The 17,465-nt window shown below is 48.8% G+C and overlaps 1 protein-coding gene across 2 annotated transcripts; it reads left to right on the top strand.

The window, feature by feature from the left end:
- Positions 1 to 550: 550 nt before the first annotated feature.
- ROGDI (rogdi atypical leucine zipper) lies at positions 551 to 14,061 on the top strand. 2 transcript variants are annotated; one of them, XM_027902720.1, is made up of 11 exons: positions 551 to 594; positions 2,888 to 2,959; positions 4,095 to 4,177; positions 5,506 to 5,560; positions 6,090 to 6,170; positions 8,492 to 8,587; positions 9,786 to 9,884; positions 10,363 to 10,476; positions 11,933 to 11,982; positions 12,514 to 12,640; positions 13,169 to 14,061. In XM_027902720.1, the coding sequence occupies exons 1-11, from the start codon at positions 553 to 555 to the stop codon at positions 13,208 to 13,210; spliced, it is 861 nt and encodes a 286-aa protein (XP_027758521.1). In that variant the 5' UTR covers positions 551 to 552; the 3' UTR covers positions 13,211 to 14,061. The 2 variants fall into 2 exon arrangements, with proteins under 2 accessions (XP_027758521.1, XP_027758522.1); XM_027902721.1 differs by lacking the exon at positions 10,363 to 10,476.
- Positions 14,062 to 17,465: the final 3,404 nt, after the last annotated feature.

The following is a 17,465-nucleotide window of genomic DNA, read 5'->3' as shown; positions in this document are numbered from 1 at the left end:
CCACTCTCTGTGAGCACTGCCACTAGCAGCAATGCAGAAAGTGACGGGAAGTCGAGAGCTGTGCTTGTAGCAGGAACTAGCGCTGTCGGAAGCTTTCTCTGCTTCGGGAATGAAGCATGATTTGCACCCGCGGCCTCAGGGGAGCTGATGCGAGAAGGCTCTGTGTGCGTGGCCCCCTCGCTCCCGCTCGAACCCGCCGACCTCACTGACACCATAAATGTATTTGTTTTGAGAAGAGGCCATGAGACTTCCATGTTTTCACGCATTCCTGAGGATTCTTGCGGGTAGCTCGGTGTGATCCCCGCGTTCTGCCGCGGCCGGGGCTGTGAGAGGCCATTGCCGCGAGCCGCCGTGGGCGGGGCCGGGAGGGGCCATTGCCGTGCGAGGCCATGGCAGGTCCAGCGCAGCCCCGGTATCGGAGGGAGGCGGTGCTGCCCAATCAGGCTCTACCGGGTCTTGCCGTCAGCCAATGAGGGCGCGGCACGGAGGTGTCGCAGCCAATGGCGGCAGCCGATGCGGAGCCGCGGCCGTGGGGGCGGTGCGCGCGGCGGTATGGCGGCGGCCATGGCGAGCGCGGCGGAGCGAGCGGTGCTGGTGAGTCGGGCGGGCGCTTCACGGGGCCGGGGCGAGCGGCCCCGGGCACGGCAGCCCTGCCGGACCCCCGCAAGCCCGCTCTGGCTGCTCGGGCGGGGAGCCACGGTATGGGGTGGAAAGGCCATCCCTTGCTCCCGCGCACCGGCCCGGGCCCAGCGCTGTGCGGGGACCGCCCAGTCCCGGCCGCGGGGCAGCTGCCCCGGCTGCAGGCGCTGCCCGCGTTCCGGCCGTGGGGCCGGGACAGGCTTTCGGGCCTCCTTCGGCGTCCCCCGGCGGTGGCGCCCGGGTCTCCGTGCCGGTGTGCCCCGAGCGAAGCCGCCCTGCTGCCCAGCGTGCCCCGTGCCCTTGGTGACAGGCCCCACGCAGGGCCAGAGCCCCCGGGGGACCTGGTGCAGCAGGGCAGCCGCCACTGTGGCTTCCCCGGGACAGCGGCTGCGAGGAGGAGCGAGACCTCCGCTCTGGGGATTCGGAGATCCATTGGGCTGGGTGGAAAGCCACGGGGGAAAACAGGGTTTTCTCACATTAATGTAGTTTGGAAAGTTATGAGTAGCATTCCCTAAAAATACAGCTGTGTAGTGCACAGATGTGGTGCATGAACTTGACTCAGTCTGAAATTAGTGTGGAGGGGGAGATTTCTTGCCGTGACTAGAGGAGAAAAAAACACCAGTGGGTACCTGGAGTAGAAACACCTGCATAGTGCTGGTGGGTGGTGGAGGCACTGAAGGAGTCTGCGGCACCCATGGGATCACTGTTCCTTTGGGAATCTGGAGGAGAGTGAGCATTACAGAAAGAGCAGGGAGATTCATCTTTGTGGTTGAATGGTGACAGTACCCGGGAATGGCTCGGAGCTGTCAGGGGAGGTTTTGGCTGGATATTTGAAAAAGAATCTTCACCCTAAGAGTGGTCAGGCACTGGAACAGGCTCCCCCAGAGCAGTGGTCACAGCCTCAGGGCTGACAGAGTCCAAGAAGCGTTTGGACGGTGCTGTCAGAGATGTGGTGGGATTGGTGGGGTGTCCTGGGCAGGATCCGCACTTGGACTTGATGGGTCCCTTCCAGCTCAGGACAGTCTGATTCTATGATCGATATGATTCCCAGAAACCCGGACCAGGATTAAATGGTGGAAGTCAGTGGTCCTGCACCCAAACTTCTTTGAAGGATGACAGGAAATCCTGCCTGGCTTTGTTGTGTGTGCTGGCTTTGGGTGAATGTTTGCTGAAACAAACTTGGCCTTCTCCTACTGGTTGTTGGGAAAACTCTTGTGTGAAGTGCTGACACATCAATGGGTGGTTATTTTGTGTGTTTCATGGTGAACGGGAACTGTCTACCAGGGAAACCACAAGCTTAAAGTTCTGAGTTGACCACACCTTGCCCATTTTTCTGTGGGCAGCCTGCTCAGATCACTCTCTTCCTAAACTTTCCACATGGAAAATTTCTCCTTTCTTACAAGGTAACAAGTAGTAGTCTGCTTCCTTTTGTCCCCATTTCTCTGATGATCTGCATGAGGTCTCATGGTTTAACAGACTGTTAGCTGTGCTTTGAGGGTCTGCTTTAATACAGCCTTCTCTGTGGCAGCAACTAATGGAGGCCCGAGGCAATGAGTCATCAGATCCAAACTTGTTGGTTACTGAATTTGCCCCAGTGACTGGGAGCGCCTAGCCTGTGTCACCCCCACCCCCTTTTCAATTCAGCTTGCTGTGCTTTTAGGCTGCTGTTGCTTGGGGAAATGCTGAGAGGGAGAAGAGGGCGTTTTGGTTTTTATCTTTGTTTCTCCCCATCTGATTGGCGACAAATATGCCTCCAAATTGGCTCAGTTTTACCTGTGCCAGGAATTGGAAATGGATCTCCCTGGTTTTACCCCTTCCCACAAACTTATTTCCTCCTCCAGCCTGTTCAAGAGAGGCAGTGGGGGAAGTTGGGTTGGTGTCTGGCAACCAGGTCAGCCCATCCCAGCATCTTAAAAAGATGCCCCAGATTTTGAAGCAGCAGGATTTGTACTTTGCTCTAAAATTCACATCCTGTGCTGCCCATTCTTTCATAATTCTGGGATTATTGGTACAGTGATTTGTATGAATCCTGCTTTGTTTAACAAAGTCAGGACAAGAACAAGGACAGTTCATTGGACTAGAGAAGTGGAGATATGGAGACTGAGGTGTTCAAACAAACCAGGAAGAAATCTTTTTCTTCTCCTCCTTGAATTTAAACAGCACAGAAACAGCACCACACTTGGAATTTAAATAATTTTCACATGTATCTGAAATATTTACTTCCACTGTTTGACTTCTAATGATGTAGGAAGAAGAGTTTAAATGGCTTTTACAAGAAGAGGTCCATGCTGTTTTGAGGCAGCTGCAGGATATTTTGAAGGTGAGGTTCAGTTTTGTTAATTTTGTCTGCATTTTGTGTTATAGGTTTGTTTGCCCTCCCATATGGAGGAATGGTCGTAGGTTTCCCCTGGAGGAAAAAATTTGTAGTAAAGGATGTATGGAAGTGTCCAGCACCCATGTCCAGTGCTGTCCCTAGTGCTTAATTGCCCTCTGGTTTTGAGGACTCTCAATAAAGCTGATTTCCCCAAGATTGCTCCTTTCTGAATCTGCCTCTGTAACTCCGTCATGTGGTGGTGGAAATGAGCATGACGGCCTTTAGCTGACAGTTGCTACTTGGGCAGTGATTAGTAGTGTGCACTCATTCAAAACCATCCTGCCCTCCACGTGCTCACTCCTCTGCTGGTGCCTGCCCCTTTCAGAGGCCTGGTGTGCTCAGCTGAACCAGGTGGGCAGCACCTTTCTCCAGCCTGAGCATGAGCTGCAGGTTTGGCGCTTTCCAAGCAGCCAGAGGGGAACTGACCAAGCAGGACTGTGTGCATTGAGAGGGCACTGTGTGCCTGCTGGGTCAGTGTTCAACAGGCCCAACTCCTTCACACTCTGAGGTTTTAGGGGGTTAGTGAGTGATGGAAGAGCTGGGCCAAAAACGTGGAGGTGAGGGGCAGGTGCCGGAGGAGATAAGAGTGAGTCAGTAGCAGGTGACAAAAGCCTGCAGTACCTTTATATGTTATACCTGTTTTGAAGAATTTGTCATAGTTTTAAGGGTGAAGTGTGATTACAGGACAGAGATTAAAGCACTTGTCACCAGCCAGTATAACCAACTGGGGGGCTGATTTTCACTCCAGACTTCCCTCAGCTGTGATAAGGGGCAGCTTCATGGTGGCTGAAGGCACGCGAGGCTGGGCTGTGAGAGGTGCTGCTCCTTCTGTGGGCAGCTTGGGGACCCCTCTGGCACTGCCCAGCTCCAGAGTGTGGGATTTCTAAATGTCTTTTGCTATGGGTTGCACACACTGAGCCTTCTAGACTGTGCTGGTCCTGCAGTAGGATGAAATCCAGGGGCTCTGCTTGGTGGGCTTCAGGAGGCTGGCAGAGGTGAGCGCTCCATGTTTGGCCACTTGCTGGTGTCTACATTATCTTTGTTCCTGGCTCCTGCACTCACTTTGTCCTCTCTCGGGCAGGAGGCCTCCCACCGCTTCGCTTTGCCCTCCAGTGGCTCGGGAGCAGCTGTCAGGCAGGAGAGTTTCGTACTGAACACATCAGGGTAAGTGGTGGTGGTCAGTTGGTCACTTCCCTCTACAGCAAACAGGTACAGGTCCAGGAGCATCCGTGGTAAAGGACTCTGTAGCACCCTGGAGTAGTGGGGTTTTTGCTTTAAGGAAACCAAACAAACGAACTCTCCTGGCAGGTGAAGGTAAGGTTGGTAGCTCTGTTTCAAGACTGCCTGAGCCAGCCTTGTGCTGTTTCCTGCTGACGCCTGGTAACACTGATTCCTGGCCTCATGCTGGTGCCTTGCCTCAGTGTGCTGCTGTGGGCAGTTTGCCAAAGGGCATTTTTCTGATTCTGGACACAGGGAGTTGCAGTTACAAGACCCGAATTCTGCTCTTGACTCAGTTTTTGACTGTGTGGACAAATCTTAACCTTTGTTCCAATCTCCCTAAGATAGTAATAGTAAATCTCCTTCACACAGAGCAAACTGATGCTTGTGCAGAAGGTGATGCAGACATGCAGTTCTTCTGAAATTGATGTCCGGTTTTGGATCTTCACTGTAGCCTTTGGTCTCAGTAGCTGCTCTGGCAGAGGTCATGAGCTTGTCACAAAACAAGTCCTTAGGAATGGCACAGTGAGCATTGCAAGGGGTGATGCAGTAATTCTGTACCGGGTTTGAAAGTTGTCTTCTCCAGATCTTAAAATATTAAACTTAATTTTTAGTTTTCATTTGTTGTTGTAAGGTGAATCTTGCAAAGTGTTGATCTAAAGAGTCTCTGTCTAATATAGTAAAGTGCAAAGTGTGGGCAAACTGAGTTCCTAAAGGCCCAGGTGCTTCAGTCTTCTCCCCTCACTCTTTGTTGTAGATGTGAGTCATCTTGCAGGATCTTTCAAAGGGTTTGGGGTGTGGGTTTTTTATTTATTTAGGGTTGTGGGGTTTTATTTATTTAGGTTTTATTTATATTAGGTTTTTTCCCTTGGGATGAGGTGTGATTTGTAACTTTCAACTCTTGTATTAACCACCTAACCCTCCAATGTCAGTAATTCATTTATTATCTTGTGCCTGGAGCTGTTTGTAACAGCAACCGAACTGCTGACAGGTGATTCATGGAATAAGTATAGGATTGGAAATGAAGGTAATGTTTTAGGCTGGGCACTTCGGGTCAGGTGGCCAGTAAAGAATCTGACAGCAGCTTGCCACAGGCCAAGAGCTGGGGACTTTGAAAGTGTGTGTAGTGTTCAGGTACTGGGCAGGAATAGCGTTCAGACTCCATGCAGGAAGAACTGGGCTGGTTACACAGGACTGGGAGGGGCAGGGTCAAGTTGGCAGTCAGTAGATGCCTCTTGTGACTGGTGTTGCCCAGATCTTTCCTCTCATTCCAGCACAGACCAGGTGAAAGGTGTGTTGACACTGCAGGGAGATGCCCTGTGTCAAGCTGTGAGTACTTTCCATGCTTCTTGCTTTGTACTACAAGGGATGGGTGTCATCCTTATTACCCTTTGATCACCTCAGGGGGGAGGTCACCCTGGTTGTGTGTTACCAGTGATCAGTGTTCTTTGTCAGTCTTCCCTAATAGGCCTTAAATACTAGATGTTTCAGCAACTGTTGCAATTTGTCAAGATCCAGCATCTGACATCCCCTCCCACCACCCCCACACTGTGGTGAGTGCTGGAGTCAACTTCCATGGGGATTCCTTGCCTTTACCACCTTTGTTGTGTGGTATCAGATTTCCTTGGAGACTTTCTGAGTTGAGGTCATGTGTCCTGCCTGGATCCTGATTCACTCAATGCCTTTAAACCTATCCTTTGTATTAACATCACCTTAGGGGAGCACTGAGGTTCTGACTGTGCCAGGACTGTGGAATGGAGCTTGCCAGGGTGGTCTGTAAGAGTGGGGTGGGACTTGCAGCCCCCATGTTTTGCATGCAGGCATTTCTTGCTCTCACTTGTTTATTTCTTTCTTCAAGGATGTTAATCTGAAAATGCCCAGGAACAATCAGCTCCTTCACTTTGCATTCCGGGAAGACAAACAGTGGAAATTGCAGCAGGTACTGTTGGCTTTAGATATCCACCCGTCTGTAGTGTCTGTGCCCTCTGAGCAGTCGTTGTAGTCCTTTGAGAGAAACTGTTTATGTCCATTTACATGAGCTCCAGTGGTAGAAGCTCAGGGAGGAAGCAGGTGCAGTTAAATTCAGTTTCAGTGCTGGGTGGAAGAGGTGGGTTCTGCTCATTCCTAACGCACCAGCAATCTGGAGGCTGGCTGCATAGCAGTCATGATCCTTTAAAGGAGTGCCCAAGGTGCCTGTGCAGGACTGTCTTGTGTCTGCCTGTGACACCCAGGCTAGCAGGGCAAAGAGCAGCTTCAGAGGCTTCAAGCAGTGTGCTCTCATTCTCTTATGGGTACATTTGTTTACACTGAGGACATCCTTGAGCTCCTGTAGCATGTCTGAGTTCCCTCAGGTAAGGAGTTAAAAGAACGCAGCTATCCAGAACCCGAACCTCTTTCCTGCCATTTTACTGGGAGATACCTGATTTCAGGACCTGAACTAATGCCTGATTTTGAGGAGGTGGTTTACTACAGTTACTTTGTCAAAGCTGAGTAAGTTGGAGGAAGATGTATTCCTTGTGCTTCCCTTTGCCATGGCTCAGATTTTTCTTAGGTGATGAGTGCATTTGGCATTGAGTGCCATTCCCAACAGCTGCTTTAGCAGCAGAGGGAAAGCTCTACTTGATAATTTCGTAGAAATCTAGAAAATTATGTACTTGAAATTTAATGCCAAACTCAACTCAGTTTGTTTATGCTTTGCAACAAGGCAAGGAAGTTTTTCTGACAGCACTCAGCAGTGCATCCTGTTTTGTGGCTGTTTTGTACTGCTGCCTGGTTGATAGGCTTCTACTGGCTTTTCTGGAAAATACCTTCCTTTATTTACTTGCTAGCATTTTGTGTTGTAATGTTGTTCAGATGTGGAACGTGAGTGCCTCAAGGACTGTGTGCAAAAGCATTTAAAGTGGTTATGTGGTGATCTTTGGCCTCTCTGAATTAGAATTGAGCATCTCAAAGATCGTATCTTCCCTTAGTGAGTGGTGCCAGCTGGGCTTTTGTTTCTCTGTGCAAAGTGAAGTCATTGGTTAGAAATCATAGTATAGGCATGTGTTTGAGGAACACAAGTGCAGGCACACAAATTTTGAGGAACTTGATTAGAAAGCAGAGCAAAATGAAGGGGGAATATGAATGAGGCAAATCATTATAGCAGGAGGATTGGCATTGCTTGGTTGGGTAATGCTGCTAGGAACTATTTAACTTGCTCAGAAACATCTGGGAGGTGTAAAGGCTGAAGGGAGTGATGTTTGGAGATGCCTAAGTACCTGCAAAGTCTCTCTGCAGTCTGACAGTGGACTTACCATCTCTCTCTTCCCGTACCTGTGCTTTCTAAGAGCAGGGCTGTTCTGTGATCCCTGAGCACTGCATGAAAAGGAGCTGGTGTTCAGATCTATGCCAGGGAGGGCAGTGTAGATATATCAAACTACAAATACCCCAAGCTGTATTGTCTGTCTCCCAGCAGGCATTTCTCATACAAGCTTTTGGGCTTCTCACTTCCATTTATTGCACCCTCTAATTTACTCCTCATTCTTTTTTTCTTTTTCCAATTTTCCAGCTGCTGCCTGAAACTGAACACCAGTCACTTTCTCCCAGGCCCATTGTCTTCCTCTGGTTTGTCCTTCCTCCATGAAAGCACTGGGATACACCTATCAACCTTGCTTTGATAATTGTGTTCCTCTTGCTTGAGAGGAACTTGAGCCAGCTGTGTCCCGAGTCTGTTCCAGTCCTGCACAATGGCACAGCTTCTTGATGCTGGACATAACTCTCAATCCCAACAATTTTAGTTTAGAAGGACTCTGGGATGCTACCAGAGACTGTATTAGAAATCATCAATGTAATCAATGCCATTGGTTTAAGCTTTGATTGGTTGGTTTTAGCTAAAGAAGAAATCATTGTTCAGTGGTGCTTGAGATGACTGCTGTATTCCATCAGCAGTGAGAATTCCTACCTTAGCAGTCATGGTCAGAGTGGTCCCAGGAAGAGTGGCTGATGTCACTGTTCCTTCACGGCAGCAGTAATATTTCTGTTGACAATCCAGATTGTTGCTGTCAGACTGTTTTGCGTCTCCAGTCCTTGAGAGAAGAACCCAGTAATGCATCTGGGCAGCAGTGGTAGGTTTGTGTTAGAGAGTGTCTGGCATTCATATGTGGCATTAGCATGTGAGAAGACACCATTTTCTGAAGGCCAATGAGATAATGGAGAACACCTCTACTTCCCAGCATATATTAAAGAATGTTTTTTCATAGGATTGCCCTTGTACCTTTGCAGATCCAGGATGCCAGAAACCATGTGAACCAAGCTATTTACCTGCTTATGAACCGCGATGTGAACTACCAGTTCAAAACAGGCTCAGAGGTGCTCAAGGTGAGGAGCAAGCCCTTGCTGCTTGGGTAGGAACATGCATTTTTCTTCCCTCAATTTGTTGTTTTAAACACAGTTAATGCACATTGCTGTCTGAGTCTCTCAGTGGAAATGGACTTTGCAGTCGTACCTGTGTCAAGGAGTGTCCATGTGACCTTGTATTTGATGTGAATCTGTACCAGTTTGGCATCAGTAATCTGAGCAGTTGGTGCCCTGTTGCACACCAGTGATAATCTGAGAGGATCTTCCTTGATCTTCTGTGGATGATGTGGCTACATTTCTCTGTTCATCAGTGCTGCTGGTGAGAGCAGCAGTGAGACAGCCATCAGCAAAGAGAAGATGACAGTACTTGTGATTTACTGATGATTTGGAAGTGACTTTTCACTTGCCAGTAATAGCTGCTGGGATCTGATAGAGCAGCTGCTGCATGGCAGTGAAGCCCAACCCTCTGCTTGAAAATGCTCTCTGAAGGCATCAGAGTTTCAGCTTGCTCGTTGCAATCCATCACAACATCAAACATAAGAAAACCAAACCTTTTTAGTTTCCACATGGACAAGGCCTCACAGGAAGAAGTTTAGGTAATAAAACTATTTCCTTTTTAATTTCAGGTGGAAGTAGGAGAGGAATTAGTCATAATATAAAATGCCTTCATCTTAGCAGTCATGAGCTCTATTATTGACCTATGTTGCTTCCCACTTTTTTTCTGGAAAAGAAGGTCTGCCTGAATAGAGCCTTTGAACTGTGGTTTGTGGCAGGGTTGGCCTCACTCTCTAGTTCCCTTGGTCATAGCTGGTTATGGATGGGGAGCCCATTCAGCACCTGTGATGTGAGAATGGGGAGAACAAGAAAGCAGCATGTTGTTTTTCCTTAATGCCTGCTCCTCTGAAGAGCTGATGATGAGTTTGTTGATGCTTCTGTGGCATCAGTAATTGAGCTCATGTTCTCTTGGTATTCTTGTAATGAGTAGTTGTTTTCTTGTCAGTCCCTGGTACTGAACGCTCCTGGCCCGTCTTGTGGTAAGTTAAACAGCATTTCTGTGGCAGCCGCCGCTTCCCAATACATCCCTGAATTCCTGGAAGGGTGAGGGGGGGTGGTTGTGGTTGTTGTAACACTTGCAGAAGGCTGTTGTAGGGTTTTGCAGCATGCTATTCAGAGCTGTCTGGGGATCACACTCAGCAGTGTTCTGTATGTTATCTTGTAGCTTATGGATGCTGTGATGTTGCAGCTCTCCAGAGCCCGAAATCGGCTGACCACTCCAGCTACCCTGACACTACCAGAAATTGCCTCTAGCGGCCTCACAGTAAGTATATGGCGGTCTAGATCTCCATACAAGTCTGGCAGCATGCAACAGTTTGGATATTGGGCAGCATCCTGGTGGAAGTGGGTTTCTAAAGTGTCTCTTGAGGCAGGGAGGAAGCAAGTCTAAAGCCTGAGTGGTTTTGGCTGCTCTGTATCTACCTGTGGGAGCACAGATGACTTAGGCATGAGAACTCTAGTTCTCAGAGAGTTAGTTCTGTTCTCTGCTCAGGAGTCTTGTTGAGGGATGATTTGCCCTTGTGAACACTGCTCCATCCTGTCTTTTCAGTGACATGCACATACCATTTGATCAAGGGCAGAGAGAGAAACAACCATTGCCTGCAGCTGCTCAGTCTTTGTTTCTCTCCTAATGTCTCTCTTGCTATTGTAATTGTATTGTGGCTTGGGAAAGGGGAGTGATTTCCCAGCGTTAGAAATGATCATCCTTTCAGTGACAAAGAAACTACTTATTTTCTCAAAAGAAAATGTTCACCCCTGCGCTGCCTCCAGACATCCTTGTGAATTTCTATATTAACCTGAACAAGCTGTGCCTCACTGTGTACCAGCTCCACATGCTACAGCCCAGCACAACCAAGGTAATGTTGGCTATTTCCTGAACCTTGTTTAGTTCCATCTCCCTGCATCCCACTGCGAGGAGATCACACTGCTACCTGCTACAATGTTATGGGCGTAAGATAATGCAGAAATGACAGTAATGGTGCTAAGTGTCTGTATTCAGGTCTGCTGCACACAACGCACTGTCTCTAATTCTAATTTGGGACTTGGCTACTTAGCCCAGAAAAACATACCAGTGCTCTGGAGAAAGCCAGTAACTGTTTTCCACTAAGTACTTACAGTATAGTTTGATAATTTTGCATAATTCTGGGAGGGCATAAATATATTAATCCAGTTTACATCAAAGTAACATCTTGGGTTTCTTGAATGGAGTTTTGATGGATACTTTTCTCCTTCACCTGTTGCATGGGTCAGCTTGATGTAGTGGGTTGACCCTGGCTGGATGTCAGGACCCACCAAAGCTGCTCTGTCACTCCCCTCTACAACCAGACAGGGGAGAGAAAATACAACAGAGCGTTCATGAGTTGACATAAGGTCTGTGAGAGATCACTCATCAAATACAGTCACAGGCAAAGCAGACTTGAATTGAGGATATTAATTGAATTTATTACCAACAAGATCAGAGCAGGATAATGACAAATAAGACAAATCTTAAAAACACCTTTTCCCCACCCCTCCCTCCTTTCCAGGCTCTCCCTCCTTCCTCCAGAAGTGGAGTGAGATGGGAATGGGGGTTCATCACATGTTCATCACATGTTGTTCCTGCCACTGCTCAAGGAGAGAGTCCTTCCCCTGCTGCAGTGTGGGGTCCCTCCAACGGGAGACAGTCCTCCATGGACTTCTCCAGCGTGAGTCCATCCCACGGGCAGCAGTTTTCCTGCCCTCCTTCTGCACTGCCCTGGGGGTCTGCAGAGCTGTTCCTCTCACATATTTTCCCTCTGCACAATGATTTTTTTTTTTCCTCCCCAAGGAGTCACTACCATCTCTGATGGGCTTGTTCTTGGACAGTGGCAGGTCCATCCTGGAGCCAGCTGGAGTTGACTCTGCTGGACATGGGGGAAACTTCTGGCAGCTGCTCGCAGAAGTCGCCCCTGTAGCCTCTCCACTACCAAAAACTGGCCACTCAAACCCAATACACATATAAAAACATCATTAAACTCTGAAACTTTATGAAATGCAGTCCTTCCATAAGGAAGATTTCCCTAAAAATTGAAACATTTTCTTCTGGATCTTCTCATCTTATTTTTGTAGTGCTAAAATTTGGAGCTAAATTGAACTCCACCACTGTGTAGGATATTTTTAATGAAGGAGCAGGAAGGAATCTAAAAACATGGATTACATATGGATGGAGTATCCAGGCAAATAGAGTGTGGGCATTTCTAGATGTCAGGCTACTGCAAGTGCAAACCTGAAATGCCTTTCTTCTAAGTGTTTTTTTTTCTGCATCAAAATCCTAATGAACTTTTCCTTCTCTAGAACTTCAAGCCTGCTGGAGGGTCCATTTTACACAACCCTGGGGCCATGTTGTAAGTACAGTCACTACAGGGGTAGTGTACCTGGATAACAGGTGTAGGTGTGTGCTGAGGGTGAGATCCAAAGAGCTGTGTACAGTTTTCATTGTAGCATCTGTGAAGTGGAGGAGCTGGACTGAGTCACTTGCTGTGCCTGTGAATATTCTGTTTTGTCTCTTTAATGACTTTTCCATAAAGGCCCAAAGATGTGAATTTCTAGGATCCAGCCCGTCCATACAGTGCCATGAGTTTACCTAGAATAAGAGTTTTCAGCCAAAATGAGCATGCGGTTATTGGCATTGCGATCGTCATTTCCTGCCTCTCTGCCTCTCTGGAATGTTAAGAAATTTCTACCTTCACACTTCAGCTTAACTCTAAATGTGGTCAAAGGTGGACTGAGTCTTTGCATTCTTGTAACTTTGCCAGGTGCTGATTTAAATGTGGTGGAAATCACCAGTCTCTCCTGATGGAGAGTGGGAATGGAGGACAGTGAAGCTGTGCTCTGTGCCATTGTGTGTGAAGCTGTGCTCTTCTTCCCCCCTCCAGTGAGTTTGGCAGCCAGCGCTATGAAGTCAGCCATGTCCATAAAGTGGAATGTGTTGTCCCGTGGTTAAATGATGCCCTTGTCTTCTTCACAGTTTCACTGCAGCTTTGCCAACAGCTGAAGGACAAGGTAATGGGCTTGGAGAAGGGGCTTTGTTTTTGACTCTGGATTTTGAGAGAACCTTAGATCTGATGTGATGTTATTCTGTACAACTTGCTGAAAACAAGGGATGAGTCAGTGCTCTGGAGCCAGGGAGCTGGCTGGTACTGCCTAGCTGACAGCCATAAGTATAGTGGTGTGGCACATGTCTGCTGAGCTAGTGACTGGATGGAAAGGAGCAAGTAGGTACTTTTGTGTTCTCAGTCATGAGCTGGATGACAGGAAACATCAGGATGCTGGAGGGGGGAGCATGGAGATAGCAACCTAGATTCTAGTAGAGCAGTTCTCAGTTCCAGCTCTGCAGCTGGCCTGGCTGCCACCTTGAGCAAATAACTTTGTGCTCCAAGTAACTTCAGTGACAGCAGCAGCAAACCTGCCCATCAGCAGTGCACTGCTGAAGTGTGTAGTGCTGTGAAGCTCAGACCGCATGTATTATGTGCTCTTCCCTTCATGGTCTCAGGGTACAGGAACTTACCTGCTTTTCTTCTTGCTTTTCAGATCTCTGTTTTCTCCAGTTACTGGAACTACAGGCCATATTAACTCTCTGGAATAGTTCAAGCCCTTACAGTACTTCAGTGTCTCTCTCGTCGTTTTCTCATCCCAGCTGAGTCCAGGTCAGCCTGAGGAGTGTTGGGGCTCACTGCCAGATGCCCTCCAAAGGGCAGGGTCAGTGTACCCAGAGACACAGCTTTAGTAGCCTTGTCTGGGACTGCTGCATAAGCAGGGCACAAAGCAATGCTGAGCAGTTGAAGCTTCCACCTGTCCCTGTCCTCTTGTGCGTTGTGTGGCTCACACTTCCCAAGCCCCTGATGAGTTACACGGGTCTGTTACAAAGGAAGGGGGCTCTGGACCACCCTCACTAACTGGATCTGTGCACAGTGCTGGAACTTAACTGCTGGACTTGGGGGATGGGTGGGAAGGGGGGAAGACAGACTAATTTAACACACCTCATAAAAGGTAGGGCCATGTAGTGAAGTGCATTGCTCTGATCTGCTCCAGCTGTCGTTATGACTAACCCTGAGTGACTCCCTCTCCTGCTGGTTCTGTCCATCCCCATGTTACTGATTCCCCTTTGAGGATGCTCTGACTTGCTGATGTTTGAACTCTTTTTCCCTGGCGTCAATGTGATTTTTTTCCCCTAAGCCCTAGTTGGGCTCATTGGTCTTTTCCAGGTTTAGTATCTTGTTTTCGCTGCTAGCCTTTGGAGTTGCCTTGGTACCTTGAGCACAGCTGTTCAGTCTCTCATCCTGTCATTAAATCCAAAGTGAGTACCACACTGCTACACTGATTTGCTGCCTATGGATGCCACAGTGTGTAACTCATCCCTTTAGCCACTGATAACTGAAATAAAGACCCTCAGACCTGCAGTCCTCCTGTGGACTGTGAAAGAACTAGTATCTGAGATTGTGTGTTCTCACAAGTGAGTGGCTGTTCTTGGTTATGCATGCTGTGTTGCCTTTTGCCTTACTGGGAGGACAGTAGTGGTCTCTGGGAGCACAGCTGGGCAGCTCTTCAAAGGCTGGGCCTGGTTTGCATGGCCTCAGCCCAGTGCTGTCTGACACCCAGGTACTATAGGAAGTAGATTCCAAACTTGTCTTGAAGAGGCCACAGGTACTGAGCCTGGGTTGGGTTGGCTCATGGAGCTGGCTGGAAAGTGATGAGAGGCATCACCTGTCTCCTGGTTGGCTCTAGCTAGCTGCGTCCAGACTGTTTCTGGTGGCTTCCCTTACTGGAATACTTTGCCCAGGATCCTAAATGTGTGCTGACATGAGGACTGCAGGCTCACCATATTTCCTAGAAAACAGCAAGCTTGACTGTCCATTGACAGCTTGGTTGTTTTTCAAGTGCTATCTAGAGCTCTGTATTGAAAGAAATCACAGAATGGTTGAGGCTGGAAGGGGAACCTCTGGGTCTGTCTGGTCCAATTCTTTGCTCAAAAAGGGCTGTCCAAACCTTGTCTCCCAGTACCATGTCCAGAGGAGTTGTGAATCACTCCAAGGATGGAGAGTAGAGGTTGGTATGTTGCTTTCATTTTTAGTTTTCCTGCATAGACCTCTGCTCTGGGCATGTGGCCTGTCTTGTCTGTGCCCTTCCTTCCTGCCCCTTCATGAGATCCCTGGGATGCTGTGTGGGTTAGTGCCAGCCTTGTAGTGCTGCAGTCTCCTTATCTGGGGACTCAACACTCAGTGCTGTGCTTGGCCTAACGCATGCTGATGTCACAGGTTGCAGGCCATAACAGCCTGCACATAAGCATTGGGCTGTGACTGAGGAATGTGTGTGAATAAATGTGGAAGGTAGAGAGGCCTGGATAGGCTGATGCAGTAGCAGACTCGTTTCTGATTCCAGTCAGCCTTATGACTAGTTGTGGTCATGACCCTGGGTGTGCATCTACCAACCCTTGCTCTGATCCAGACCATTTTCTGCTTAGAAAGTCATTGTGTATGTGTGGACTGCTCATCATTAAGAGCTTCTCAGAAGAGAATATTTTTATAGTTAATAAGCTCTCTGGTTATTAACTGTCTGTGCTCTTCTTTAGCCCTCCTTGTGTGCGGAGTGAGCTCCTTTTTTAATTCACACCTACTGCGTGCAGTTCAGTCAATATTGTCACATCCTCTCCAACTCAGCTTCCTGCTGGTAGAGGTAGAATATGCAACCAAATGCGTGTTGTTTTCTTCTGGTGAGGATAGTCTTCCTCAGTTCTGGAAGGCAGGAGTGTGCAGAATGGAATGCCAGTCCTGATTCCAGCTCTGATGCACAGGGGCAGCGCAGGGAGGACTGCTGGGGACTGCTTGAGTTGCTGGGATCAGAGCAGCTGCCTGCCCCGCCCAGCTCTGAGGGAAGTCATCTGGCACATGCCTTGTGCTGAGCTCTGCACTCACGTGTGAAGATGGCAAAAGCAGCAATGTCCTGCTTAATCTCAAAGAATCTTTTTCTTGCCAGCCAGCTCAGGAAGGTGTACATCTCACTTTCCAGGCCTGGGCTTTGGCTCAGCTCCATTTCTGCTCAGAGCTTCTCGGGGGTGGGGAAGACCTGGGGGCCTGCTGGGCAGTGAGCCCGCCCCTGCGAGCGATCAGGACTGCAGGAGATGCAGCCACACACTGCCAGTCCCTGGCAGGAGGACGCAGGCCATTACCTGAGTCAGGTGAGCCTCGTAACCCTGCCACTGAGCAGGGCTTGGGCGTAGCTGTGCATGGTGGGAAGGCTGTTCTCGAGCTTAGAGCAGGAGTGGAGTGACATGACTCCTGTCAGGAGGGGTGGAATCCCCAGTGGCCGACCCACAGTGTCCACAAAGAGGAGTGAACAGTCTCGTGTTAAGGGAAGAGAATCAGAAGGCAGAAGCACGGGGCGCACTGCTTTCGTTGTCTCCGCTGAGTGACACTGAGCAACACAACTGAACAGAAATGGAAGACTGGTGTTCCATGAGTTGTTAATGCCAACAGCTAAAAAATTAACAGCAATATCAGCTTGAGGCAAATCATTTAACTATCACATTGTAAATGAGTTTAATCTTTTCTGAATTGTGATTAGTTTTTAAACTGCTAGTCCTGACAGAAGGAGGGAGTTGGACTCTGGTACTTATGGGCCCCTTCCAGCTTTTGAGATATTCTGTGCAGTTCAGGGATACATGGTGTGATCATCCCTGCTCTTCGTCTCACAGGCTGTGTGCGGAGCAGCCTTGCCCTCCTGTGTGGGTCCTGTGAGGATGTCTCACCAGTGGCCTGACTCAGTTTCCCTATATGTGGGTGAACCTTTTTCCTTTTTCTTGTTGAATTCATGTCTCCATGGAGGAATCATAGCTGCACCCACACTTCCTGTGTAGGGATGTCTATGTGTATATGCCAAGGGGCAGCAAGTCCTCGATGACCTAAAACTGATCTTTCAGGTTCTCATGGTTATTGACCAGGCATGTGATCTTAAAGGAGACCTTTCAAGAGGCAAATGCAGTGATGAATAACCCCTCTGCCCAGGTGGGTCCCCAGGAGCCAGCCAAGGAACTGGGCACCAACTACAGAGCTTACCTTATCCCTGACCCCTTGGCAAACTGGCCTCTCTCCTGCTGTCTTCTGCTGGTGCTGGCAAAGATTCCATGGGATGGGGCAGAGTGAGAGGGTCAGAGTCTCTAGGACCCACCTATTGTGAGTGGAAGTCTGTCCCCCACTCCTGGTGCAATTGTGGGTAACCCTTTCCAGGCATCCAGGCACATAAAGCAGCTCCCCAGGATGGGCTTTTCTAACGTGGTGTGCCAGTTTTAAAACTCAGTGGAAAAACCAAGCCCACTCAAATTGCCCCCTTTTGACAGTGGAGGAAAGAATACTAGGAGAGATTTTAAGTTGGAGTCGCAATTTACTGAAGAAATTGCAATATACACAACAACAATAGTAAGAGATAATGCAGAAGAGGGAACCAACAAAGGCAAGATGTTGCCTGACCCCTGTAGAACAAGGTGGCGACTGTTCTCACACTGCAACACCACATGGCCACCCAGGAACAAAGGCAGGATGGCAAAGAGGCTCTCCTGGCTCAAACTTCATCCCCTTCTCCTGCCTGGGAGCAACAGAAAACCAAATGGGGACAAAACGTGGAGAGCTGGTTCATTCGAACTGGGGATTTTACTACCAAAATGCTGACCATGGTGGTGGCAGTGGGGACTGAGTATGCAGGGTGGCTGACCCTGCTCCTTCCCAGAGAGGGCAATGCAAAAATGTTGATTTCCAGGTTCTGGTGGCTGCCTTACTGTTTTTTTTCCCCCTGCCAAAACCCTACCCCAGTAGTGACATGGGTGGTATCAAATATT

This window comes from Empidonax traillii, unplaced genomic scaffold (genome assembly GCF_003031625.1).
Source record: "Empidonax traillii isolate 1590-97213 ecotype Southwest subspecies unplaced genomic scaffold, ASM303162v1 scaffold903:size462939, whole genome shotgun sequence".
NCBI lineage: Eukaryota > Metazoa > Chordata > Aves > Passeriformes > Tyrannidae > Empidonax > Empidonax traillii.
The sequence above is the reverse complement of the archived record's forward strand: the minus strand, read 5'-3'. Positions and strand labels throughout refer to the sequence as shown.

Coding starts and splice junctions, on each gene's coding strand:
- ROGDI (XM_027902720.1), top strand. CDS start 553: ATGGCGGCGGCCATGGCGAGCGCGGCGGAGCGAGCGGTGCTG. Junction 9,885..10,362: donor TTGCCTCTAGCGGCCTCACA/GTAAGTATATGG, acceptor TTTTCTCAAAAG/AAAATGTTCACCCCTGCGCT. Junction 11,983..12,513: donor CACAACCCTGGGGCCATGTT/GTAAGTACAGTC, acceptor TCCCCCCTCCAG/TGAGTTTGGCAGCCAGCGCT.